Source organism: Cynoglossus semilaevis, chromosome 8 (assembly GCF_000523025.1).
Source record: "Cynoglossus semilaevis isolate Cse_v1.0 chromosome 8, Cse_v1.0, whole genome shotgun sequence".
NCBI classification, from domain to species: domain Eukaryota; kingdom Metazoa; phylum Chordata; class Actinopteri; order Pleuronectiformes; family Cynoglossidae; genus Cynoglossus; species Cynoglossus semilaevis.
In genome coordinates, this window is record NC_024314.1 from 22,541,470 (window position 1) to 22,569,114 (window position 27,645).

Genomic DNA, 27,645 nt, shown 5'->3' on the forward strand with positions numbered 1-27,645 from the left:
TTAACTTGGCAAAAAGAGTTGGCACGCGCGACGGTTCCTTTGGCCAGAGGAGCCGCTCTGCCAGGCACGGAGCAGACACATGCCTGGAAAGAACAAATACATCAAGACCACCTTGTGTTTTCTTATCTGCTGTTAAAAACCATTTTCTTCTCCATCAGTGACACAGTCTCTCAGGAGCAGCCTGAGGTGAAGGGCTCAGCCACACAGTAAACAATGATGTTCTGGAGGCTCAGAAACTTAAACGTATTCATCCACTCAGAGCAGTATTTTTTTTTTCTTTGCAGGAAATTTCACTCAATAGTAATTCAATTGCTGAAGGAGAACGACAGTGAGGGTGTTTTAAAGTGTAGGGGTGATTTGAAGCGATAGCTGTGAGGTGTCGATGGGAGAAAGACTCGACCAGAGTTCTATCTTAAAAAATCGGGTTAGGGAAATGTATTTCACCAATTTATTTTTTTCAGATACTGAGGCAGTAGCTTTGATCAGAGGCACATTGTATGTTCAGTATGTTCAGACAAAGAGTGATGAAATAAAAGCAATACCAGAGTCGAAAAAAATGGATTTGATACAAAAGGAAATTTTCATTGAGTTTCAGTGTAAATAAGATTTCGTTTTTAATCTTTTCTCAATTTAATGACTTCCTGTTGACAGAAGTGTCCCTTCGTACGCCGAGTAATGAAAATAAACAACACATTTAAAACTTATGGACTTCAGTGGAGTCGAAGACTAACACATTTTCAACTTTCAGTTGTGAATTTTTTGTTTGTGAACTGTCAGATCTCGAGGTGTCGAATAAGGAAAAACATCTCAGAGGCCGTAAAAATGTCTCCCAGTGTATAATGAAGAGGATTGACTGTACAGCAGAACATCTTGATGTTTTTATGAGGGCTTCAGACTGGCACACACACACACACACACACACACACACTCAGACGCAGAAGCAGGCATGAATGTCGGCGTCAAAATGTCTAGCAATAATAAACAACCAAATTAAAGGATTTTAATATAAAAGTGTACAATACCCTGGTTTCAAACAATCATCTTTCCTCCAGTCCACCCAGCACTGGCAGCAGCTACTGGCAGCTAAAATAGATTTTGGTTTGTGGGGAAGTACAGTCAAGTCAAATTAAGCCAGCACAGCGCCCACGTTTGAACAAGAAAACGCAGAGCTCATGCTCAGGGGATATTTGTGTGTGTGTGTGTGTGTGTGTGTGTGTGTGTGTAGGTCAGTGTTGGGAAGCTGACCAGTCTATTGTCTCTCTGCTGCTCAAACTGAGGAAACTGTAAAACAGGGGGGCTATTAAATCTGGCTTGTTTTTTTTCTTTTTTTTCTTTTAGTAAATAAGCCAGGAAACAAACCTTAAAGCTCGGGGTTCCCAAAGTAGGGGGCAGCCTCCCCACATGGGGCTGCTGCAGGGCGTAGCGGAGAAAGGGGCAAATTATTTCAACTGTAACTCTAACATTTTATTTAATTTAATTTAATGACAAATTTAAGTTTTGAGTTTAGTAATAAAGTTCAGTGAATATGAATAACAACAATCGACTCCCTTATTCGTCAAAATTTAGAGTATTTACAACCAGCACAGGCTGCAGCAGGGGGCGCCAGAAAGTACATGGTTGCAACTAACAGGAAGCAGGGGCGTGGGGTTTCTCTAGGAATTGAACCCAAGACTCTCTGGTCTCTGCTTTTAAGGAAGGCATGCTAACCACTACACTATAGAACAACAAAATTACCCGCCCAACGTGGGGCTCGAACCCACGACCCTGAGATTAAGAGTCTCATGCTCTACCGACTGAGCTAGCCGGGCTAGTCGACAAAGAACAGGCTTCTGTGTAATTCGTTAGAACCGCNNCTCGTCTTCTTCACAGAAGTATCTTCAGAGTACTATAGTACTTCAGTACCTCATCGTTTCTACGCCTCTCCTGTCCTTCCACAGAAAAAGTACGATTTCATTGGCCAACGGACTGAAAGCTTTATCACAAAATCACAAGAACTTGTTTCCATGCAGCTTTGGTTTATTTCTTCTTGTTTTTAAAGAAGCTGAGAGCAGTTCAAAAAAATAAGTCTCTTTTCTGTTCTGTTTTGGGTTTTCTTTTTCTTTTCACTCACCATGCCAAATGATTCTCTGCTCATTAACGATACCAGGAAACGGCCAAGCAATTATAGGCTGTGTGCAAACAAACACCCATTCCCAGCCACCCCCACCCAACACACACATTCAATCATTTAACCCACACACTCCGAGGACGTTGCATTGACTTTCTTCGTCTCCTCAGGAGAACAGACATAATTGTGACAACCTTCAAAAAAAAACTTTTTTAAAGATTTAACAGAGAAAAAAAATGGATACAAACACAATGTAATTCCTTCTGCTACCACTGCAGGGGGCGTTAAGCACAACTGCATCTTATTTTCTTTTACTTAGGAATAATCCTTTAACTCACAGCTGGAAAGCAAGTGCAGACCTTTGAGTCTCCTCTAGGGGGACATGACAGACAGTATGTTCTGGCACAAATAAACCAAAAAAACAGGCACCAAAAGTAAGTTGCGCTGGCAAATATTTCGAACCCAAAGAGTCAAATTTGCTCACGAAAAAATACTAGCAGAGGTTAGTATTACTTCAAATGACTTTAGGTTCCTGGGACCAGTTATTAATACTACAATCAAATCAAATCTTAACTAAATGATTTCATGTGTCAGAGGACTATTTCCCTTTGGCGACTTTTACACATGGTACGTCCAACTGGTACATAAAAAAAAAAAAGAAAAAGAAAAATCCAGGAAGGAGAAAAGCCCATGAGGCAGAGGGAGATTCTCATCTTCAGTAAAATCAGATGATGTCTCCCTCTCTCCCTCCCTCTCTCCCTCCTTCCCTCCCTCCATCTTTTGCATCTCCAGCTTTCTCCTCTGTCTCTCTCTCTCCCTCTCTCTCTCCCTCCTACCTTTATTCTTTATTCTCTCACCACCTCCCACTCTCTCTCTCTCTCTCTCTCCTACTTTCTCCCCTCCCTCCCCTGCTCTCTCCTCCTCTGTTCCTCCCATACTGACTCTCTCTTGGCTTTTCACTCTTTCGTATTATCGCTCTTTCTTTTCTCCACCTCCGTCATCCTCTCTCTGTCACAGTGGGAGAGCTGCAGGCAGACAGGAGCAGCACACACTAATGTTACTATATTTGACAAGACACACACACACACACACACACACACATTCTCCTGCCACATGCACGGCTGCACACACACACACACACACACACACTGGAAAGACAGCACTCAAGTGTACATGCATGGACAGACACACACACTCCGACGCGTGCTGAGTGCAGGAATCACAAACATAGCGACACACAGAAGGGTTGGCGCGTGACGCCAGCAACCTAACGCTCTCTCTCTCCCTCTCTCTCTCTCCCTTTCCCTCTCTGCCTGACACACACACACAGACACACAGACACACACGCTCACGCCTCTCAGACACTCACAAGCCAGGGAGCAGGAAGCCACTGGACGTATCATTCATACAGAGAATAGATCCGAAGGAAAGGATTAACAGTCTCCATCCTCTCCTACTAAGGACCTTATCCTCTCTTTCCTGCTCCTCTGTCTCTAAGCCTCTCTTCCCCTCATTTTTCACCCCCCCCCACAACACAATCCCTTCTTTTCCACAATTCATTGGCGGGTCGCAGGGAAGCTGGAGGGATTGTTTCTATACTGAAGGCAGGATTATTCTTTCATTATTCCTCAGACTGGGATCTTGAAAACGTATGGATTTCTTTCTTCACTTGACGGAGACAGTTTCAGTTCAAGATTCTCTCTGGCGGTGAAAAGATTTTTTTTCTTCTTCATTTATTTGCACATATTTTGGGATATGGCTGAGGCTGCTGCTGCCTGAGATATCTGGTCAAAAGGTAAGTCTGTTTGTGGTGGGAGTTTGCCTCACACACACACACACACACACACACACACTTTACTGTAACTGCTCCCCATCCTTTCAGCCGTACAGTCACAGCAGATGAAGACAGAGACAAACAGGTAGAATGTTGTGAAGGGCGTCATGCTCGTGCTGCCAGGGTTGAAATGACTTACAAATTCAGACTCCAACCTGTTTCTGCCATTCACACGTCACACACACAACATGGGCATTCATGTTTTTTTTTGGGTTTTTTTTCCAGGCTGTGGTTTAGAGGCGACGCACAGCGAGGTTGGCAGTTAGAGGGTGAAATTAGTGTTAATTCACACTGACAGCCATATTCCACAAGAGGAAGTATAAAAAAGTTAAAAAATATATATGCAGATTGATTTTTTTTTGCACTGTATAAATATCTGTGTTATTATTTTTATTATTATTATTTGTGGGTTTTTTTACAACTTAACTTAATGAATTCAGATAAAGTATTTATTTATTTTAGTTTAAACGTTAGATAATATTCAGCCTGGATCGTGACGTTGTCTTTGTCCGCAGTTACAGTTTGGTTGGCTGGATGAATAGGCAAAATAGATAGAAACTGATCTGTGATCATTTATTTTGCATTGCAAATGCATGGCCAAGAGGGGTCTTTGAAGGCACGGGTGTTATGTGACCGACATGTCCACATTTGGACTCCACACTTGCACCTCACCGTGCTACTGTATGTGAGTCTGCGGGGGTCAGTAACTAACTAAGTAACTATAACTGAGGCGTACGAGCTGGAGCAGGTGTAACGATCGAAACGTTTTCTGCCGTTGAATTTGTTTTATAAAATAAAAAGCGACAGTTTGATTTGACCCAGACTCTCTTTAACTCTGTGGACAGATGTGTATAAACAACTTCTAATAAAGTTCTGATAAATTCATTCCCAAATGGAGCGTCTCAGCTGTGTCATTTCACACCATCTAAGTCTAATTAGTTTAACGACTCCGGCAGCTTTAGTTCTTCGTACATAGGTTTTAAAAAGGCGTAAAATAAAAATAATTAACTATTACAGGATTTACACAAAATGTGATGAAAAGCATGATTTGTCTCCAGAATCACTCCTTAAGGACTGAAAAAATGAAATCTAATATAACACAGTGTAAATGTCTTGGGTATAAAATATGAACCTGATGACAGACCAGTCAGAGTCAGCCGTTAGCTACAACAAGAATAAACAATCATATCGGTTCCATGGTACTTTCCCTGATGTACTGATTTAGTCAACATTGGTACCGATCTCAATATCAGACTGGTCCCTCGCTGCATCACTAACCATAAATTCCATCCCTAAAGATAAATAAAAAATATATTATACATATATTAGAATATATATTGACTATATATTTATAGTATTTATTTTGTATCAATATTTGGTAAAAACAAGTTTAGGTTAAAAATTTCTGTTTTATTCTATTTATTTCTATTTAAAAAAAAAAACATTCTGCATGCTCTACCTTAGAAACATTACAGCACGATGCCAAACAAAAGAAAGTGTAAACACTGGCTGCTCCAGTGGTCGGTGCCTCCTGTCCACTGGTAACACGGATAAGACGCAGCTGTCATGGAAATGAACATGGAATCATTTCCACCACGTGACACACGGACGTGTCTTTTGTTGCACGGATGTACATAAACACCTCGCACCATACAAACGCAATTTGGTGCATTTAAAGTGACTCAAACCGAAGAAAGTCCATAACTGACTTTTTCTTAGTATTTCTTAGTAAGTATTTCGGAGAAAAAAAACAACAAAATAAATCTGAAAATGATGACTTTGTTCTGCCCTCCATGTACGTAGCCATAGTCTCTGTGTTTGCTGCTGCATTATGTGTTTGTGTAAACATAACCATTCAAGTGTGTGTGTGTGTGTGTGTTTATTTAAAGTAGGTGTCTGCACACTCACATGCATGCGTAATCGTACACCTAAGTATTTCTTTGCACCCCGTGCTTGTCAACAGACATGAGTATCGATCTGTTGGCAAAGTATTACCACGTGTTTAGGGGTGTTTTGTGTATTTATGCCTATGTGTTAATATGTGTGTGTGTGTACACTGCCCCCCCCCTTCTCCTGTGTAAGAAACCTATTAATAATTGATCCGGGGAGCCTGACCGCCTCTCTGCCATTGTCAGACTCATTCAAACAGGACAGTGGTTCTAACCTGGCTGTGCTCTAACTATGACCCTCGCGCTGCTTCTCTTACTCTTCCACCCTCCAAGAATCAGACGTCGATGTTGTGGCTCTAAAACAACTCCCACCCAGCACAACACAACACAACTCAGCGCTAATTGAGGCCGTATTGATTAAAAGCTATTAGTGGAGTCAGGTAGGCCTGTCACTGAGACGATGAAACATGATGAGAACCAGTCTGAGTGAGCAACACGTGTGTCATTTCACACACAGCCACACACAAACCTGTGCTGGGTACAAGAGGATTACAGCCACTCAGCCAAAGTGTTGATGTTTCTCTCCAACACATTTTCTGTTGTACTCATACAGTTTTGTAATTAAATATTCCAGCTGTTGGTTTCATGTGTCGCACCTTCAGTATCTCCCAATAGTCCCATTTTTCTGTTGACTTTGGTGCAGGGCAAAAAATATTGTGCAGCGATCTGAACTGGAAATGGCTTTGCCACATCCCCAAAACCCAAATCTGTCAAGAATGAAGGAAAGGCTCACTGGACCGTGCTGCTTTGCTTTTCTATGAAGGCAGGTGGAAAGCTGAAATAACCGCAGGTTGCTGCTCACAGTGGGTGGTCTCATACGTTGAGCCTTCAGGTGTGTGGTTCAAAATGATTTTGTTTTTTTTTTGCACATTGGCAATAAAGCCTCTCTTACGCCCTGTTGAGTTTCAGCCCAGTTTAAAGTGCCGACCGGAAACAATTAGAGGGAGAAACACGGAACGATATAAATAGGGATGGACAGATGAGGTAGGTGTTATTTGAGTCCCTGAGATGCAAGGCCCCTTGTACACTGAAGCACTGGCACGTGTGTGCATGACGGTTGCATGTGTGGACTGTGGCCAGGCCCCCCCACGTCCAGGTCAAATTGGTAAAAAAAGCTTTCTGAAAATAGTTTGACGGGAGGCCTTCCACCAGCGCAGCAGCCGTTTAACAGGATGAAGACTGATGGTTGAACAGTAATGTGTGGCTGCAGAGGTGACCTTCTGCTTCAACTCCTATTCATCATTTAAAGGAAAAAACGCAGCATGACTGCTACATAATATACCACCGAAAAAATACCATTAGCGGAGTCATAAGTTATATTTTGTCGTAGAGCCTGTGGTCTTTCTGGAGCTCATTCCTTTGGGAGTAAAATATTTTTCAATTTAGTTTATACAATTTCAAAAAGATACGGTTTTTTTTCACCCTCTGGCTGGGTTTGCGACTTATATTCAGGTGCAACTTATATATTAAAATATATATTTTGACATGTTTGTTATTTTCACACTGACAGCTGCTAGAGGGCACTCTAGGCTAGTGCACGAGTATCTGTTACTCCTATACTACTGAAAAAGTACATGTTCGTTATTTTCACACTGACAGCCACTAGAGGGCACTGGTTAAACTCGGAGCAACTTATATCTGTTTTTTTCTTCTTCATTGTGTATTTTTTGGCTGGTGCGTCTTATACTCTGGGGCGACTCATAGTCTGGAAAATACAATAATTAAACAACTATAATTTTTAATTTGGTAATGGTAATGGTCTGATTTGTGGTTAGCCAAAAGGACAGGTTTTTCCTACACTTCTACTTCAACTTCCTGTTTTAATTCAAGCAAAGTGAACCTGATGCTGACAATCGCTGCTGTTCCTGGGAAATTCCTGGGAAAGGTACAATTCCAAAATAGCACCTTGAGATACATGAACTGCAGTTCTGCCATGCTGTGATAAATAAAGAACGGTTACTAATTTTACAACTTGATTTTTTGGCACATCCAGAGTCTGCGTTAGATCCTCCATTCTTCACCACTTTACAGTATTTCATTTGTTGAGATTTGCAGTTATGCATCTCCTCTTCAGTTAAATAATACAACAAACAAAACAACCAACCAGCTAGACATGGGATTAATAACAACCACGGGTGACTAACCAATGAGCAGCTTCCACTCTCTGATAGTTTCATTATTAAGCAGAAGTCACATCTGTCCAAAGAGTTTTCATTTCTTAAGAAATCCACTTTTCCAGCCAAACATTCCCTCTCCTCCAGATACTCCAGAAACACTGGATAATGAATCACACGTATGCTATGCTACAAAATGCCTCACATTTCATTGAAAAAAGAAAAAAGAAAAATCACCAATTAGACTGTTTGACCACACTTAGGCTCTAAATACACAATTCTAACGCATACTAATGCCATACTATTGCAGTGCATATAGACACACTCCTGGAGTCCTTTTCTGTTAATCTGCCTACTTGCTCATTTCAAGAGAAGAAGTAAAATTTCCCAGGAGCCCGGCTAATGTGACTTTAATCACATGCAGAAAATCCCTTGGCTGAATATCCTCTCCTCAGCGTACGCCTCTGTTCTCTTTGTCGCCAAAGACAGGGACGGCAGACAAAGAGGAGAGAGTGACACGTTGAATATTGAAAGAAGAAGGTCAAAGAGACGGAGTCAAAGCAAAAGACAGCCTGAAAGAGAGTTAAAAGGAAGGAGAAAAGAAAAGCCGGGGAAAAACCTGCAAATGAACAGAAAAGAGCTGAAGGAGCTCAGAGATTAGACAAGTGTTTTATATTTGTCTCAGTGTCTGGCAGGTACTAATAGCAATGATGATAACATAAATAGCACCAGCGGGACGCACGACAACTGTCGCACACACACAACAACAACAACACACACACATGCACCAAAACACCAGGGAGTGTGGAGGAGAATTTTAATGCCCTCTCTGTTTACCCACTGCACTTGTTTTTACCCCTTTAGGCACTTCCTGCCACACCTCCGTTTCCCTCCTCAGCCGTAACCTAAATATATAGCGTCTTTATACAGACATCAGTCAAACTGTCCATTTTCCTGCCACTGCACTGGAGGATAGATGTGGCAACTTCAGCATCTACTATGAAATTATGAAGGCGAATTTACATAATTACTGCACACACACACACACACACACACACAGTAACTGACGACTAGCTTGTGTGCCTAATGAGCTAGGCAGAAATATGTGTGTTAAGGGCCATATCTCTGATGACTGTTTTTAACTACTTTCTCAGAGCAGCTTTAAAGCACTGTGATAGACTGTGTGAAGGAAACAGATGGGCTGTGGCAGCAAAGAAAATTCTGGAAAAGTGAGGTAAATTAGCTCGTCTGTAATTGGACGGCGCTGCCTTTGATGTAATACATTGTTACAGTATTGATATGTTCATTGTTGTTGTTACGTTTAAGATTCTTTTTAAAAAAATATGGTTTCCTGCTAGCTTTTAATGCTAACATTGGTTAGCCTAATCACAACCAACAACTTATCGTGGACGAAAGGATAGAAAAAACTTTGATGATACCTTAGAAAAAAAAAGTGAGCCTGGTTTAAATAGCAACTGAGCTCAGTTGGTTAGTTAGCTAACTTAGCTAACTAAGTTAGCAGGTTTATGAACTCAAGTGGGCTAGTTCACCAAAACAAGTAATTTACCTGCGTAAGCCAACTAGCATTGATTGTAAGAAATTAAACTGATAACAAAAAAACAACAAATAAATTACAAACAACAAACAACTCGACAACATCATAGAAATGGGAGTCTATGTAAGCAGAGGTCTTCCCTGTTTTATGTGATTTTGTTTTTCTTTTGAGTCTCTGTCCAGACAAATTTCCTGGCCCTCCGAAAAACATAGTTGTGACCCCTGAACTGGAAGGTTTCCTCAGAGTCAGAAAGTGTGGTAAAAAAGTAAAGATGTTCTCTAAGACATTTGAATTTCATGAACTTGACGTTCAGTCGAGGAGCCTTTCCTGTTAGTGTTTCCTCGGTGAACGAGCATAAGGTCAGCTGTTGCTATGTTACCTGTAGATGTTCGGCAGATTCAGCGGGAATGTGAGGCAGGCTCTGCTGCTTTCTGACACGTTCTGCCTGGTACAAGGCTAATACTGCAGCAGTGCACATAAATATAACACTAACTTTTTCCTGTTATTCGTTTCTTGATTCTCAGTCTGCGGTCACCCTTTTCTCCTCAGTCTTATTTCTTTTTATTTCCACTTGTCCTGCTCTGTCTTTGTGTCGTTTTCTCTCTCTCTCTCTCTATCTGTGGGAAAAGAAAACCAACTGTGTGAACTGCCAAACCTCTACCCATGTAACAGTTAAGTCTGTAAAATACCAGAGACGTCCGTCTGATCACACGTCTTCTCTCTCCTCAGGTCTTCTGCTCACCTTTACCTCCTGCCACCCTAGTGGAGGCTGCAGACATGGCGGTTTGATGCCAAACTCTCCTCCTCCCCTCTAACAGAGGCAGGCTACAAAGCTCTGTGTCATGCCCCCCCACACCCTCCCTCCTGGGGGCCGTGGCCTGCCCCTGCCCACAGCTGCCACCCACTTGGCCAGATCTGGTGAGTCAACAAAGCCAAAAGAAATGATTGGGAAAGTTAACAGAAACTGAAGAGACGGAGAAGATGAGACGGAGGAATATGCCGCCCTCTCAACTGCTTTCTCTTCCCATCCATTGTAATCCTAACTAGGCATGAAAGGAAGAAAACTGTCTGTGTTGACAGCTGCTAATGTCAGCATGATCGGCGTGCTTCAACACACGCGCAGCCACACACACACACACACACCCATACACACGCACGCTGTACAAAGGCACAAAACAAGGGCAGTGATCCTGCTGCGGCCTCAAGCCTCCGACATGCCACATTACTGCATGTGTCAAAACAACAGGTAGAAAATATTACATGGAAGACATGCCTGTTACTGCCAACCTCGTTACGTAACTGCATTTAATGATTTTGTAATAAAGGCATTTTAAAGAAAGTAAAAATATCTCAAAAAACAGGTTGACTTATGGACAAGAGAATAAGGACATTGTTGACCGCGCTGTCCTAGGAAAAAGTAAGATTAGATTGCAGCAACCTGTCAGCTGCCAAAGTCCCTTAGTTGACTTGTTTCCTGACTGACTATACAACCAAACTACACTGAATTGTATATAAAAACAACCAATACACTAATATTTCAAATGTTCTAAAAGAAAATTAATTTACAAATCAGTGCTAAAAAACATTTACTCACTAAAACAACGACAAATAAATTATCAAAATTAAAACCAATCAATGTCAATTTTGATATTTTGCTCAATCAATTGCGTTATTGCACCCGACCGACCACAACCCACCCTCCCCCAAAATGGCTCCGCGCCCCCCACTTTGAGTATCCCTTGTACATATTTGACATTTCTTTCTCTGCTCCTACTGTATCACCTTCTCTTTTCCTCCGTCCGTCTCTGTCTCAGTGACACGGTACAATTTTAACTGCTGTACTTACAGCAGTTTCCCTTGAACTTTGCTCATTTTATCGCCATAAATAAAGCAGTTAAACTGGGCCCCGCGCAGCCGTGCTTCATTACTGCAGGTGTTTTCTCCGTTTCTCCTCTTTGCCTCATCGCCGTCTCTCTGTATCTCTCTCACAAAGCTCTAATCCCCGCTGTGATGCTTGTGCGCGTGTCTTAAAAGACACAACAACGCAGTCAGAGTGACGAGGAGGAGACGCAGCCCTGTATTAGGAACCAGGAAAAAAATCATCTTCAAATAATTTGATACGGTTGTTTAAAATATGCAATATTTGGATTCAGTGTAAAATTTATGTCATTTATGTCAGGAAACTGACAGCTGCAGTCATGGCAGCCGCAGGCAGGTCTGTGTGAGACCGTGGAGAGTCTACTGAAGTTAGTTTCCAAATTGTCATTATTTTTAAAAATAGAAATGTCCTTTTTTTACCATTAACTTCATGTTTTCATTTATTAAAGAGTGCATAAATACTAGAAGAGCACAAAAAGAAACTGAATGAATTCCCAGTTGACTGACAGTAGGAGATAGGAGGGAGAAAAAGAAGGAAGAGGAAGAAGAGGAAGAAGAAGAAGAAGAAGAAGAAGAGAGAGAGAGAGAGAGAGAGAGAGAGAGAGGGAGGCGTCTGTGAACGACACAAAGACCATATGGTGCCTCTGAGATGGCAGCAGACTGTCTAATGTCACAAAACATCCAGACACACAAACAACCACCAATTCATTCCTATACACACACACACACACACACACGGCGTGTGTTTTTGCAGCACTCCAAAGCAAAGCTGGCAGATTAACTGACCACATAGCTTCTAATCGAATGAGTGACAGGGAGAGCGACCGACAGAGAGGCAGCGATTTGGCTTTGAAGACAGGCCTAATGCTCCCACAGAGGTTAGAACCTTTGGTTTGGACTGGAGCCACGGCACAGGGACTAAGGTCGGCTGGAGGCGCAGGAATAACAGTGTGCAGTGGAGGGAGGTTGTTGACCGGTTGTTGACCGGTCAGTGTTTTTTATTTTGAAGAGTCTTTAAAGAAGCTTTTAAAGACATTGGCTGCTATCAGAGCAGATTCATCGCTGAGTGAATGACCTGGGACTTTGACTTGAAGCCAAGGCACTGTAACACAGTGTGTGTTAATGAGGAGCTTTAGGACAGGAGTGGAACATGAACAAGTAACGGTGCAGAACGAATATCCAAACATTTTTTTGGTTCTTTCATTAAATGTCTACTTCGATTAACATAAAAAACCAACATTTTTTAAATATAATTGTATGATGCTGCAACGTAAAGTAACACTGTTTTAAACCCAAAACAAATTTACATATGTAGCACCACGCTGTTAAATTTAAATTTAGTCACTATTCCTTTTTAAACCCAAAACAAATTTACATATGTACCTGTTAAATTTAAATTTAGTCACTAATCCTATCTGTCCATATTTTAGTCATATTTTCCCACTGTCGACATGAGACTAATCTACAGAGGCATAAAATACCATCATCTGACCTCTAGAGGTCAGAGAAGCTCTGACCCTTGACCTCATCTGCCTGTTGTCAGCTTGGCTGTATGTGTGCACGATTGGAATGATGGAGAGCGAGGCTGGAGCAGAGGTCACCTTGGACCAGAACCAACAGCAACACAGTGCAAACACAATAAGCCAGCCAGTTATTTTCCCTTGTTTGTTTTTTTTTATTATAATTAGTTATTCAATTTTTACAAAAATAAAGGGCTGGCCCAGTTTTGAAAGACAATGTGGAGGACACATTTGACAAATCATTAACACCTGCGGAGGAGCACAGTGTCAGTGTCACTGATACAACGTTACACTCACAGCAGGTTCAGTTTGGGTTCAGAGACATGATTAGACAAAAACAAGCCTTGATGTTCAGGAGATTCTCAGAAATGTACTGTGTGAAAAGCACGACGAGGAGGTCGGAGAAGTGCTCCATCTGCCGTCATCGTTACTCACGCCTATTTAAATACTAAATGTGGAGCTTTATCGTGAAGAACAGATGGGAGGAAAATTTATCTATCTATCTATCTATCTATCTATCTATCCATCCATCCATCCATCCATCCATCCAGCCACTGTCCGTCACACACTATTGTGTGTACTTGTAGTTCCAGTCAGTACCACCAGTCTGTCCATCCCTACAGGGGAATGAGTGGGTACATGCGTATGAGGACATGTCAAGAATTCAGCAGAGAATCCACTTAATTTCTGTCACATTGACATCCTCCCAACATCTGCACTGAAGTGTCCTTCAGCTTTTCTGCTGACACACTGATTGTTCACAGACGGATGAGACCCTCAGACCGAGTGCAGTCGTCACGGACGCTGCAGTCTTTCACTGAGATCTGCAGCCATTGGCTGTTGGTGAAGCCAGCTAATGAACGACGCCTTTATCAATCCATTATCCTGTCACTCTGCTAATTAGGAGTACAACACACACACACACACACAGAGGAAAATACACACTTGTGAAATATACCATTGCATGAAGAACTTTATGTCGGAACAACAGCTGGGAATGAAAGAGGCCAATCATCCTACACGTTTCAAGGCTCCCTGTTCAAGTCATAACAACGGTTTTATCATAATCATGCGGAATTCACGAGTTGTAGATAAAGGAGGCAGAGACTGAGAGTTAGAGTAGGTGGAAGAGAAGAAAAAAAAAAAAAAACCAGGGCTGCAGGCAGCAGCTCCCAGATCTGAGCCGCTCCTCACACACGTTGGTGCCTTTCAATTTCCAATTTTCATTATTAAGCTCATGAAAAAATAAGCATTTTCTAACCTAAGAAGAAAACAGTATAAACAGTAAACAGTCATTTTGTAACAGAAATGATAAGCATTTTCTAGCCTAAGAAGAAAACAGTATAAACATTAAAAAACAAAACAAGATTTGTCATACCTTCCGCCCTACCTGTACATATGGGTTAACAAGATTTGTCATACCTTCCGCCCTAGGATACCTTCACAAGGGTTCGTAAAGGGTTAATATACATGTCATATTTACCATTTGACATAATGTGACATTTCACCTTAAACTGGCTCAACAAATCTAAAATTAAGAAATTTCCTTCTGGATTTTGGGCCAAATTTTAATTTAAGGAAAAAGTGAAGCGTTTAAGAAATAATCAGATGAATTTTAATGGACCAGCCATCGACAGCTTTGTCTTTTATTCATCATCTCTTAGTTAGCTGACCCTGAGGCCACGTTGACTCTTTCAATCAAGTCGTCCTCCTGTCATCACATGGTCAACAACAAAAAACCCTCCACACACAGAGAGCCGTGCTCCTCAACTGAACATGTGCATCACTGTGTTCTTCCTGTGAGTGACTGCAGGGATTAAACATCGTGGTGCAGTCAGACAGAAAGAGCTGCTCCGAGTGACAGGGAAGAGATAATCTGGTTAAAGGATGAAGTTTTTGAGAAGCAAAAAATATCCTCCTCGTTCAGTTCTCCCTCACGTCCTCCCGACATCATCTACATCACTTGGTTGCTACAGCAACACGGGATTACACGGCGATACCGCTGGGATGTTACACGGCCGCTGAATGGAGCTTTTATCACTTTCTTATAGTAAAATAGTGAAGCACAGTAAACTAAGGCAGTGAATACACACCTCACACACACACCCCACACACACACACACACTCACTGGGAGGCTATTTTCCATACGCGTTCCATGTAAGGTCTCAGGTTACAGTGACATGTAACTGCCACTGACGAATAACACAAACTGTATCATCGCTTCAGTTAAACCCCACTCCAACTATTACTATATTAATACTGCACCATGCAAATAATGAGACGCTATGTGTTGTTCATATTACCGAAACCCAATTCCCACAATGCAAAGTAAAACCTGTTAGAGTAACTTCGTCGGAAAAATGGAAATCGGAATAGATCAGAATTCACAAAACAATAATCTAAACAACTACAGCAAAATAATAAACTCTATATTAAACCAAATATAAAGAGTAATAAGCCATGTAGATGTTGAGGTACTATAAAGTTATTTTATTTAACTATTAAAAAAAAATCTAAGGAATTTCATATTGTCAGTATTCTGAATCAGGTCCAAGTCCTGTCAGTTTGAGAGTCTGGCCTCAGACGCAGATCTGGGTCGGATGCTTCCACCGAGCACCGACTAAAACATTAAAGCGTGAAGACAAACAGTCACAGGGCGAGTGAGTCTGCTGTGCGGAGGACAGCTGGTCATTCTAGTAACAAGATAGCACCTAGTCTGCTGCTTCTCGGAAAACAGCTTGGCCCCTGGTAACATCAACTGCTCTCAGTAACAGTGTCTGTGGTGATGGCATCACTGTTGGGTCCAGTGTCACCACGGCCTCATGCATGTGAACCTGCAGGCGGCCGAGGCCCCTGGGTTGTTGTAATGGGCTCCCAGACGTCTATGGTCTGACCCAATGTGAGATTAAGAGTCTCATGCTCTACGGACTCTGCTAGCCTGGCCTAAGAATTAAGAATTATAAGAAGTATATGTTACCTACAAGTCTTAAACCAATTGAAAAGATATTTTTTTCCCCCAAATTGACAGCACTTTAACTTTTACAGCATGTGCTCCTGGAGGTTGAGCCTGAATTCAATTTAACAGGAGCTCTTCATGGATTTCAGATTGAACTTTCTTCCACTTTTTGGCGGTGAGGGATAAAAGAATGAAAAAAAGGAATAAAAAACTGAAAGAAGATTAGCTTCAAAATTGATAAATATTAACATTTAGAGGGATTTAGAAGTCAGGGAACTGTTGGTGATGAAGAATGTGAAAAGAGAGCCAGTGGTGTGGAGAAACAGCTGAGGTAAAAACTCCTCCCTTCAGGTTGTGTAACCTTCACTCCTCACAAATATCTCGCTTTCTTGCTGTACCTTTCCAGAGCCGTTATGGACGATTTCTCAGCCAGGTTGCAGCAGGATCGTCCTACACTTCTATTGAGCTGCTGCAGAAAAACGTGCTTTTGTGCACAACAAAGTGGGACTGCACCACATTTTTATTTCTCCCTAAAGCGTAGATGCAGACTGTTAACAATGAATGCAATGAATGACAGAAGAAAAGATACATAAAAAGGGGAGGTAGTTTTTTTGTCACGGCACAAACAAAAACCTCATGTAATAAAATAAAATAATATTCTAGTTTAAATTAAAAATGTATTCCTGTTTAGTTGAAGACAACAGGAATTGAAGAAAGACACTCACAAAGATTTTCTTCAACAGTTCTGATTATCTTTTCTTAGTCTATCTGCTGTCACCTAGTGGAAGAGGATTTCATTGCCCAACAGTTCTGATTATCTTTTCTTAGTTATTTTAATAACCATCTGCTGTCACCTACTGGAAGAGGATTTCATTGCTCTGCCTGACACACATTGACAAACAAACAAAAAAAAAATTGCAATGAACAAATAATATTTTGGGACCAATTAAATGACATTGGGTAATTTTTCACGGCACACCTAATGATCTCTGTGTGTATCCTCCAAAGCCAACACAGAGGACTAACCAGAGGTTGCTCACTCTAACAGTCATCTACAGTTCTGTGTTTATATTGTGGCCCATCTTTGAGGCTGAGCAACTCATCGTTGCCGCTGCTCTGAAGGCTCTTTGTGTTCACACTTCCATATTGATTTTTTTAACCTTGCATCTCAAGTGAGAGATGTTTTAACACTGCACAGCGAGAAAATCACAGAAGTGCAAATTAATATCGTTACTGTGACTTTAACGGCCTGGAGATACATTTATAAAACATGTTGAAACAAGTGTTAAGACAAGAATAAATGGCACTGCATCAAAATCGATAACTGGGCAAATTATTCCGCCTTTCTCTGTGTCTTGCAAAATAAAAACAAACCAGCCACCACCTCACTTGGAGGATTTCTAGTTATATATTTTTAACCTAAACGTCCACAGCTTATGTCACAACAAAACAAATGACTTAGACTGGATGGCTGCTCCCTCGGCAGCGTTCCCTAATCACTTGTAGAATGTCAACAACGTTCTTCATTCACAGCAAATAATCAATAATTACTCATGTCGAGGAAGTGTCGATGCCCTTGCCCCCTGGGCGTTTCTGATGCTCCCAAAGAATGGGATGATGGGTAAAACAGGGGAGAAGGCTGTAAATGTACAATAACGTGGGTAAAACAGGGGAGAAGGCTGTAAAGGTACAAAAAAAGGTGATTTTTCCCTTTTATTATCCAAAAACTATTTGTAAATTCATTTAATGAGCTCAAATTATTATTTTTTTCAAACCTCCCTGCGGAGGTTAACCCAGTTTTGAAGAATAACTCATTTAGATGGAACAGAAGCACTGAGGAAAGAAAGAAAGAAAAAAAATCTTTGTTTTTTTTTATAAAAGCACTAAAGATAATTTAACAAAATAAGGCCTTGGATGTCAGGAAGGAGAGAAAAACCCAACAAAAGAACTAAAGTAGGGCAAAGCATACGGACTAACACTGAGTGAAAACACGGCAACAGGGAGGGGGTGAGAAACGGTGTGACAAAAGGTGACGGCACACTGAGAAGTAGTGCTAATAATATGCACATGATGTCAGTGAGAAAATCCTGTAAAGAAAAGAAAAAAAGTGAAAAAGGAAAAACGGCCTTAGCTTTGGTAAGGAAGACTTTGTAATGTATGTGCAGAACACATAAAGGCTGTACATGGAATTATTTCCTAATAAACCATATACACCATATGAAATGGATCCCATTATTGTGTTATTCGAAATATAAGTCACTCTGGAGTTTAAGTCGCACCAGCCAGCTAGAGTGCCCTCTAGTGGCTGTTAGTGTGAAAATAACGAAGATGTAAATTTTCAATGGTACAGAATTAGCAGATACTAAGACACAAGCCTAGAGTGCCCTCTAGCGGCTGTCAGTGGGATAATAACAAACGTAAAATTATATATTTTAATATACAAGTCGCACCTGAGTGTAAGTCGCAAATCCAGCCAAAAGATGAAAAAAAGTGTGACTTAAATTCCCGAAAATATGGTAGTTTCTTAAGTGAACCAATAAAAGTGCATGGTGTTGTGTCCATTCCCAGGGATTTTGTTTTCGGCCAATCGCTCGTCTACAAACTAAGACACTTTCCAAGTTCATGTTTATAATCTCAGCACTGGGAATATCTTTCGGTTATCTTTTCTCTCTGTCTCTATGCAGAGACAAACATTCAAACTCACACTCACACCGACGGTCAAGTCAGACTGTCCAAACTGCACGCTAACCACACACCGCGGTCCAGAGCACTGGGTTTGTATATAAAACCATAATGTTCTATCAGCTTATTCAAATCAGGGAGCAGGGAATTTGAGTGTCATTTAAAGCCCTCTCCACTCCAAGGCTGCGAAAACGGGTTAGCTTCATGCTCTGAGTTTACCGTGAACACCACACACACCAACACACACACACTGATAAAGAGTAAGCTGTGCTGATAAGCCATTGGGGAAGAAAGTCAGTCACCGTGACAGGACTCAGAAGGAATACAGGGGAAGAAGTACAGAGAGATTTAAAGTGGAATTAAATGAAGAAGATAAAAAAAAAGACTCAAGTGGGACCTATAATTAAAAAGTGTAGAGAAGGACAGACAGTGAGACTGACACCAGTGAAACAAAACAAATTAACCGGGACACATTGAGAGAAAAAAGGGCGATATACACAAGCTGCTGCAAAATCCCAAAATAGAATAAAAGGAAAGTAGTTAAAGGAGTGAAAAGGAGTGAGATAATGAATGTAAACGCTGACGTGACCCTCGCCTGAAGGATAAGAAAACAGTGGGGATTTCCAGTCACTGAGGAGTGCACTTTAAACTACACACCAACAAATACAAAACGGGCAAGGACAGTCAATGGTAAACCACAACAAATACAAAACGGGCAAGGACAGTAAACCGGATAAACAAAAATCATTTTAGCTTGAAATTCAGTGTCTTTTTTCCCTCTGTAGAAACACCGCTAACAGCTAAAGTCCAGCTGAAGTCATCAGTGAATGTGAACGGCCAAAAGGATTTAAATCAACTTGTGTTTTTTTTTTTCCTTTCCAGTCTTTCTCAGCTTCCTCTGCCTCCTAGCTGTGTTGCTACCACCGGCCTCCTCCTGCCCTCCTTCCTGTCTCTGCTCCTCGGACATGGTGGTGGACTGCAGAGGCCGAGGTCTCACGTCCCTGCCTCCTCTGCACCTCCTGCCTCCCGGGAGCCGCTCATTTCTGCTGACCAACAACAGGCTGTCGTCGCTGGGGGCCTCGGCTTTCGCTAACCTCTCTTCTCTGGAGGTCTGCTGCCCATTGTTTTGCAATGATGCTAAAGTTTCTCCCTGTTGAACATGTTGTGGGTTGATGTTTATTGACCAAAACAAACTGACCTCTGCTCTGTGTCTGCCAAGCTCAGGAAAGTTTGACATTTTGAAACTCCTGCAGGGCTTCTGAGCATTAGCATATCGCTTACACAGGCATCTATCTTGGTATTTAAAAAATAGCGGAGCATCTGTATTGATGAGAAGTTGCTGCAACTACAGAAAACACAAATCCAAACAAAGTGGTCACAGCCCACGGCCAATTCATTGTCACTGATTAATGTGCAGCATCGCACTTTTAGTTTTTCTATTTCAAAGGCTTCTTTAAGTTGAAAAACTTTTTTGGACACAGCATTTCTGTATATACAGAAATAAATTACATTACGTTACTATTGTAAAATATATATATGTATATCTTGCAAATAATTTGTCCTCGTTTGTCAATGCGTGGCAGGTAGAACATTGAAATACTTGTCCGCTAGGTGGCAGTAAATGGCCATAAAAACTAAAAAGAAATCAGAATCAGAGCTGTTGAGGGAGATCTTTGTGTCTTTCTTCAATTCCTGTTAATATATCAGCATTGTCTTCAACTAAACAGGCCGAGATTTTAGTGAATTGTGAGTAAATTTAAACTATAAGGTTAATATAGATAAGTAAATTTAAACTATAAGGTTAATATAAATATATATTTATACTTTTTGTCAGATATTTGTTTGGTGGTGTGTCGTGTCGGTTTTTCTAATACAGTTGGGAAACACTGGTATGATCAGTCTGTAACTCTGGTCAAAACAAACATGATATTTAGAGATTGTGTTTCTAAGATATTTTTTTTTCTTGTGTATTTCAGGAACTGGACCTCTCCAATAACTACCTAGATAATTTACCTGCTGGATTATTCAGAGACATGTCCAACCTGACCACACTTAATCTGCACAACAACTCACTAACAGTAATGGACAGAGACCTGTTCCAGGTAAGTGGGAAACACAGACAGGATTTATTGACGACTGACTGGAGGACGACCAACTTTGCAGATCTGTTGTAGAAAATATCCAAGTCAGATATTAAATCCACTGAAATGATCCATCAAACGTGTAAATTTTACCCCTGGGTTTGGCCTAACAAACTTTGTTTGGGGTGTTTGCCAACTCCGAACGATTTGCTGACATGACTGGGGCCCGGTCCAGGCGGTGAATTAATAATATTCCATTTGCTCAACATTTTTATTCACTTTTAATCTGAACCTCAGCAGTCTGTGCGATGAGCTTGAGTCAGGAGTTTAACTTTATTGAACGTGATAAGTCCATCATCTGACTCTGAAGACACAAGGTGGTGATAATACCAGACAAAAATGCTGAGGAAAGAAGAACTAAGGAAATATAACAGTATGGATTACAGTATATTATAAGCAAAACAAACAAAACATCTCTAAGTGAATGATGTTTCTGCAGGGCTTGGGGGCAATTCAGAGGCTGGACATGTCTCTGAATGGACTCTCGTCCATACCCCTGGGGCTGATGGACGAACTGCAGAGCCTGAGGTCAGCAAATTATATCAACGCCAGCCTGATTACACCGACCAAATGAGAAGTGATGGAGCTTTAGAATGAATACGTGCTGTGTTCCTTAGGTGGCTGTCTCTAGCAGGGAACAGGCTCAACGCTTTGGAGAGGGCAGCGTTCGAGCCCCTCGCCAACCTGCAATACCTGGAATTGGGAAACAACCCCTGGGAGTGTGACTGCAACCTCCGGGATTTTAAACACTGGATGGAGTGGCTGCTGTATCGAGGTGAGGGCTTTTGTAAGACGGGGGCAAATCGGGTTGCAAAGTCATCGTAGAAAAAAAAATAAAAGAAAGGCTGAACGTCGGCCACTGGGAGTGCCGTTGTGTTGTTTCCTATTTTGCAGTGGTGGTGATTCTAAACACATAATTGCAGTGGGGTCGGACAGCACATTATTATGCTTGTTGTTGTGTATTTCTACATACACCGTTGTGTTATCAGCCTGTCTCAGCTGCCTGATAGTACATCAGATAAACACAGCTGCTGCTGCTGCTGCTGCTGCTGCTGCTGCTGCCGCTCTCCTCATGTGTAAGAATCTACATTCACCTCAGCACCTCCAGCCTCAGCTGCCCTGCTAATGAAACATCTCGTTTCACTCACTCCATCCTCCTCCCTCCTCCTCTCTCCTCCTCCTCTCTCCTCCGCCTTGCTGTAGGCTCTGCTCTCAACAGTTTTGTTAACTCCAGACCGATACACATGGAGGAAGTGATCCGTTTATAATCGTTGGAGCAGTGGGACAAAAATACAAAGGGAGGAAGGCGGGATCTATTAAATAGAAAAAAGATGCACGATCCCTTGAAATTTAACAAAATAAAAAAAAAAAAATCTCAACAATTTTGTGATGAGATTCATGAACACATGCATTTTTCTATTTTTTTTTTCATTTCTACTTTTAATTCTGAATGACATGGACCTGTCTATGGGATTAGCGGTGGAATTTAGCCACCTGGCCCTGATCTTATGTATTTACATGTATTTTATATGCTTTGAAAAAAAAAACGAACTCTAAAATTAAATTACTGCAGAGCCTCATTAGGAGCCAAACGACCATTCCCATTCAAACTCAGCTCGGTGTCCTACTTTTAGCTGCTTCTGTTACAGGTTTCCATAGATGAAAATCTGCCTGCACTTCACTCTAGCCCTCTGTTGTTTTCTTTTTTTCTTTTTTTTTGGATGAGGGTTCCTCTTTGTATCTCCTCTGGCAGCATCATTAAGGATTTCTTCCGTTTTCTTTCAAGCAGCGACGGCTCATCGTTACTAAATTATTGCCGGAAATGCTCCAGTGTGGAGGGCAGATGCCCAATCCCTGTCACCACTACTGTACCCTCAATAATATTTCCTAAAGAGTCTCACCCCACTGGGCCACGGCAGTCCACATTTAATAAACAAACTAAGTCTAAGGCCTAGCTTGATTTCATCTAACATGTAAACAGTTTACTCTCACTTTCTCTCCCTCCCTCCCCCTCTGTCTCTCTCTCTGTCCAGTCCAATGACTCGTAATGTTGTGCCATGGCCGACCTCCACCTCTCTGTGTTTCTTAGTCTTGTTTTTTACTGGTTGCATAAAGGACCACACCTTGTCCTCCTGTCACTGCACTTTTTTCGTCTCTCTTTTCAGGGGGGAAAGTAGATGCGGTTGAGTGCACGCTACCGAAGGACCTACGTGGGCGAGACATCCGTAGCGTTCCGGTGGAAATGTTCAACTACTGCCTCCAACTGGAAGACGAGAACGGAGGAGGCGAGGGCTCCCGCTCTGGACAGAAAGGCATTCCTCCCTGTAGCAGGAACGCTTTTAACCCCAGTGGGACGACACCAGTAACTGACAACACTGCTGATGACTCCCCGTCAAACACGGGAGGAGCTGAGGCCCCGTCAGAGTGCGTCCGCGCCCGCTACCGGCCCGTTAGCGTACGCCGTGCCATCGGTACGGTGGTGATTGCCGGCGTGGTTTGTGGCATAGTCTGCATCATGATGGTGGCGGCCGCAGCTTATGGCTGCATATACGCCTCACTCATGGCCAAATACCAGAGAGAGCTGAAGAAAAGGCAACCACTGATGGGAGACGGAGAGGCCGATGGGGAGGACAGGGAGGAGAAACAAATCTCCTCCGTGGCGTAGAGTGATGGGACCGGAGCGAGGTGAAGGTGGGGGGTGTGGAAATTAAGGGCTCAAAGAAAAGAGAGATGGAAGAGCTTGTTTAATGCGGGTTTCACTCACACACACACACACATCCTCAGCTACGGCTGTCTCTCAAAATCACACTTTTTGTCTTCCTTCCTTTGTCCTCTTTCTATTTTTAACTGTCTCCTTCTGTCCTCCTCTGAATACACAGTCCCTCACACACAACCCTATCTGCTTCTCACTGCAGTATTTGGTACCAACTCACCCTCCGACTCACCCTCCAACTCGCCCACCAAACCACCCACAACTCCTGCTGTTGGCTGGCTGCTGCTGCGTTCATAAGGACCAGGAGGAAACAGATACACGAATAAGAAGTGGTACTTTTGCTAATACGATACATATCATTTACGATATAACAATAGCGTGTGGTCAGTCGCGTGTTTGTCGAGTTTATTGAAATTTCAGGGATTTACAGTCTGTATAATGGTAATCGGACCAATTTTACACAAATATGAAGAATGCAGCGATTGTTGCGTTGGTACGCCGTCTCCATCTGAACCTCAAAAAAACCCAAAAAACTTTTGGTCAAACGCTACTCAGCTGTTTCTTTAGCTAACGCTTCCAAAGCAGCTAATGTTTCACAGAGTGGAGGAGCAGAGTGTTACAAAGCATTAGCATTAACAAATCTTAAATGTGTTGTCAAGAAGAGAACTGTTGGAAGACACAGATCAATCGAGGACGATGAGTCTCAGGACTTCTTATGGATGGACACCTGAATCAATGAAGCGATCATTCGTGGACATCAATAGATGGACAGTTTCTGAACCTGTTTATCTCCGGCTCATCTTTGGACCAATATTCCCCAGATGTCAGACTGGAACTGTGTGCATGAGATTCTACAGTGGATATTATTTATTGGTTTGGTTTAAAGGGCGACAAACCGAAGTTGAACTCCTTAAATGAGCGAATCCTCGTATTTTTGTCCCTGCTTGCTCGATGCTTGTAACTGGACAGGTCAAAACCCGAATATTACGGCAAAAACGTGGGTGGTCTAACCTTTCTGCTATGATGTGGGCTATGCTTCCAGGCTGACATCCTCACAGTTGTTTTCTAAAAGTCTCAAAGACTTTGTTTTCAGACTCAGCAAAGGATTAAGTTTGCTACTACGGCATGAAAAAAAAAATCTCAGAGAATCCTGTCTCCCTGCGATGACGACAAATATTCATCCAAGGACTAGAAAAACTCCAGACTCCTGCACTTTATTTCCCCAAATCATGGACCCTCTGACCTCCTTCACCTGCTTTGCTTTCTTTTTTTTCTATAAAGGAAGATATGCCGAAAGGGATTGAACGAAAAGACGCTGCTATTTTCTCCCCCCTCTTCCCTTTTGTTCCTTTATCGCTCCCTTATCTTTTCAGCCTCAGCTATTTATGGAAAGTACTTCACATTTCCTCGACAGTTTCCCCCTCAGCTGGCATCCACTATTAAGTATTCACAAACACCGTTTTTACAAAGGATGGCGCACTTTCTAAAAATGCAATAATAATAAAAACAAAAGTCTATATATTGTCATTAAATCTAAATAGCAGACTCAGCGCTAGATGCTAATCTCGAGATTACCACAGAATAACAACACTTTATATTTTTTTTGGCACACAACCGACTTTGGTTGCTCAACAGTCTATGGTCATCGCACCCTGATCTGGACCGCAGGCAGGCCAGTTGAGCACACAAATTTAAAACTTGTTTTTTTTTTATTGCAATTTAAGAAAGTCAACCAATGAAAATATACATATTATGTAGTGTCTTTATTTCCCAAAGATTGCAATATACAATGGAAGTTGTTCTAGTGCCACTAAAAAAGTACCAGTCAGAAACCGAATTATCAATTACTCATTCGAATCTGTTTAATAAATGTAGTCGCATCTTGAAAAAAAAATTTTTTCAAACATATTTCCCTCAGTCTCAGTGTCACAGAAACGCCCTTCATTGCATATTGCCACTCTACAATAATAATAATTGTCCTTTCTAAAATCTGAATTGGCCAGTAGTAAGTATATACTAATAGTGTGTTCTCTAATACATGGCTATGATACAGATAATCAATAATATACTCGTCTCTACTATGGTGTGTTGACCCTGACATTTCTCATTAATGTTATTGGTGTTACAGTTCATTGTTTTCTGTCTCTGTCCATGTTTGTTTCTGCTGTTCACACTGTTTATATATATAAATATATATATATTTGCTTCATTTTAGTTTTTAAAATCTCTGTAAAGTTTGATTATTTGTCGTGTTTCTTCTTATTGTATTCAGTAGTTGGTGAAGATTCTTCCCGAGGGACAGAAAGAGTTTGGACAGGGTTTGTTCCACGTTGCTTCCTGATGGCTACAATTCCACCGCCGTCACTAGAAAAAAGTCACCTTTTTCTTTATGATATGATTTTTTTTAACCCGATGCAAAGAGCTCATGGTTTGTGAAAAATTCTGAACCAAGAATGGGTGCAAATTAGAATGAATTGGCAGTGAGATAAACAACGAGATGCACCAGAGCTGATTATCTGATCGCACTGTATGATATTCCTAAATTTTTATGGCACACTATATTCAGAGGCATCTAAAAACAATGCAGTATAAGCTACATTTGAATAGTTTTGTAAAATCCAAAAATATATGCAGTGGCTTTGTTTGCGAGAATTACGGTAATCGTCAGGTAAACTGGAACGCAGCCGATGTCCGAGCTCTTTCTGTACGTCCACAAACACTGTACTGTCACCCTGTGATCTACAGGTCTCATGTTGTTGGTACCTATGTATCTTTGCTAGCTAAACCCGTTCCCCCTTTAGCCTGTGTGTGTTAAGAATAATAAATTATAGTTTGCTACATACAGTATGTCGACTGAGGGCTTCGAAGACTATGCTGCCGACTGGTCTTTCCTGTGTTTGGACTAGTATGATCATGTTGGTCGTGGCGGGAGGATGGTAAAGCATTTCCTGATCATTATGCATCAATTTAAATAAAATACATATCACAATGACATCGGATTCAAAAAATAACTTTCTATATGGCTACTTCTTATTTGATTATTTTTATACCATATTTTTCAGACTATAAGTCGCACTTTTTTCATCCTTTAGCTAGGTTTGTGACTTATACTCAGGTGCGACTTATATATAAAAATATATAATTTCACATGTTTATTATTTTTACACTGACAGTCGGTAGAGGGCACAGGTGCGACTTATACTCCAGAGCGACTTATAGTACGGAAAATACGGTAATCAGTTAGTCTGGTGAAGAACTTCTTATCTTCTATCTTCTAAATGATAGCGTCCACTGAGAAAACGTCAGTTTTAATGACACGTCTTATTCTGTGCCTCATGTCGTTTCTGTTATTGGCCGATTCCCTCTGTTTCTACCCCCCCCCCCTTCTTTCGCCTTCCTTTCTCACTTAACTTCTGTTGATTTATTTTCCCGTCACCTTTTGATCTATCTTTTTTTTTCACTCTTTTCACCTCTCCATCTTTCATCACAGACCACTCTGTCCTGTTCTCTGCTGGGTCCACTGTGTGTCTTTCCTTCGTTTCTCACCAGCTGTTTTTATTTCCAGCCTTTTTTTTTTTTTATTCTTCTTCTGCTCCTGATGCCCCACAACGTCTCTCAGATTTCTTTTATCGTCACTCCTCGGTTTACTATTTTATTATAACAATTGTATTGTACAATCTCGCTCTCTTTTGCTAATGTGATATGCTAATCCATAGCAGAGTCTCAGAACAGTATGAATATGGTGGTTTGTTTGTCACAGTTGAATGATTTTCATTTTTCAGCCCCTGCATTGGTAAAACCTGGGCCTTTATCACAGCAGAATTAAAAATTTACAACGGCTCGGCAGTAACGCTTACACAAATCCTAGTAGTTGGTTAAAAACAAACAAACAAACAAAAAAAAAATCTATCCAGTTGCTGGAATGCAGTGACACATCCACAAACCACTAACTGCCTACAGCCTGTTCTCATTTAATCAATAAAGGACGGTCTTCATCTGTGCACAGTGAATGTCAGATGATTCATAAGATTATACAACATTTATCAGAGGGATCACCTTCTCTGAAACAGAATATCCAGGGTTTATTTGCACATGTAGACTGATGCCGTAGGTTAGGACACTAGACTAGAGTGTGTGAAAGCAAGACAGCTTTGAAGTATTTGATCTCACGTTGAAGAAGCAGCAAGGAAGCTAC

At 41.4% G+C, this 27,645-nt stretch overlaps 2 protein-coding genes and 1 non-coding gene across 7 annotated transcripts in view; 1 reads left to right on the forward strand and 2 right to left on the reverse strand.

Annotated features, from left to right (window-relative positions):
* cacna2d4a (calcium channel, voltage-dependent, alpha 2/delta subunit 4a) overlaps window positions 1-27,645 on the reverse strand; it is a 70,241-nt gene that overhangs the window by 17,104 nt on the left and 25,492 nt on the right. The gene's annotated exons all lie outside the window — the stretch shown is intronic.
* On the reverse strand, window positions 1,736-1,808 carry trnak-cuu (transfer RNA lysine (anticodon CUU)). Its single transcript has one exon. It is a non-coding gene; the product is annotated as a tRNA-Lys (tRNA).
* On the forward strand, window positions 2,977-26,461 carry lrtm2a (leucine-rich repeats and transmembrane domains 2a). 5 transcript variants are annotated; one of them, XM_025057257.1, is made up of 8 exons: window positions 2,977-3,902; window positions 10,289-10,477; window positions 19,479-19,705; window positions 20,573-20,698; window positions 21,177-21,265; window positions 21,355-21,512; window positions 22,903-23,422; window positions 23,653-26,461. In XM_025057257.1, exons 2-7 carry the CDS (start codon window positions 10,402-10,404, stop codon window positions 23,400-23,402), a joined length of 1,176 nt encoding a protein of 391 aa, XP_024913025.1. In that variant the 5' UTR covers window positions 2,977-3,902; window positions 10,289-10,401; the 3' UTR covers window positions 23,403-23,422; window positions 23,653-26,461. The 5 variants fall into 5 exon arrangements, with proteins under 5 accessions (XP_024913025.1, XP_016889814.1, XP_024913024.1 ...); XM_017034325.2 differs by having other exon boundaries at window positions 22,903-26,461; XM_025057258.1 differs by lacking the exons at window positions 2,977-3,902; window positions 10,289-10,477 and adding exons at window positions 16,731-17,561; window positions 17,602-19,286 and having other exon boundaries at window positions 22,903-26,461.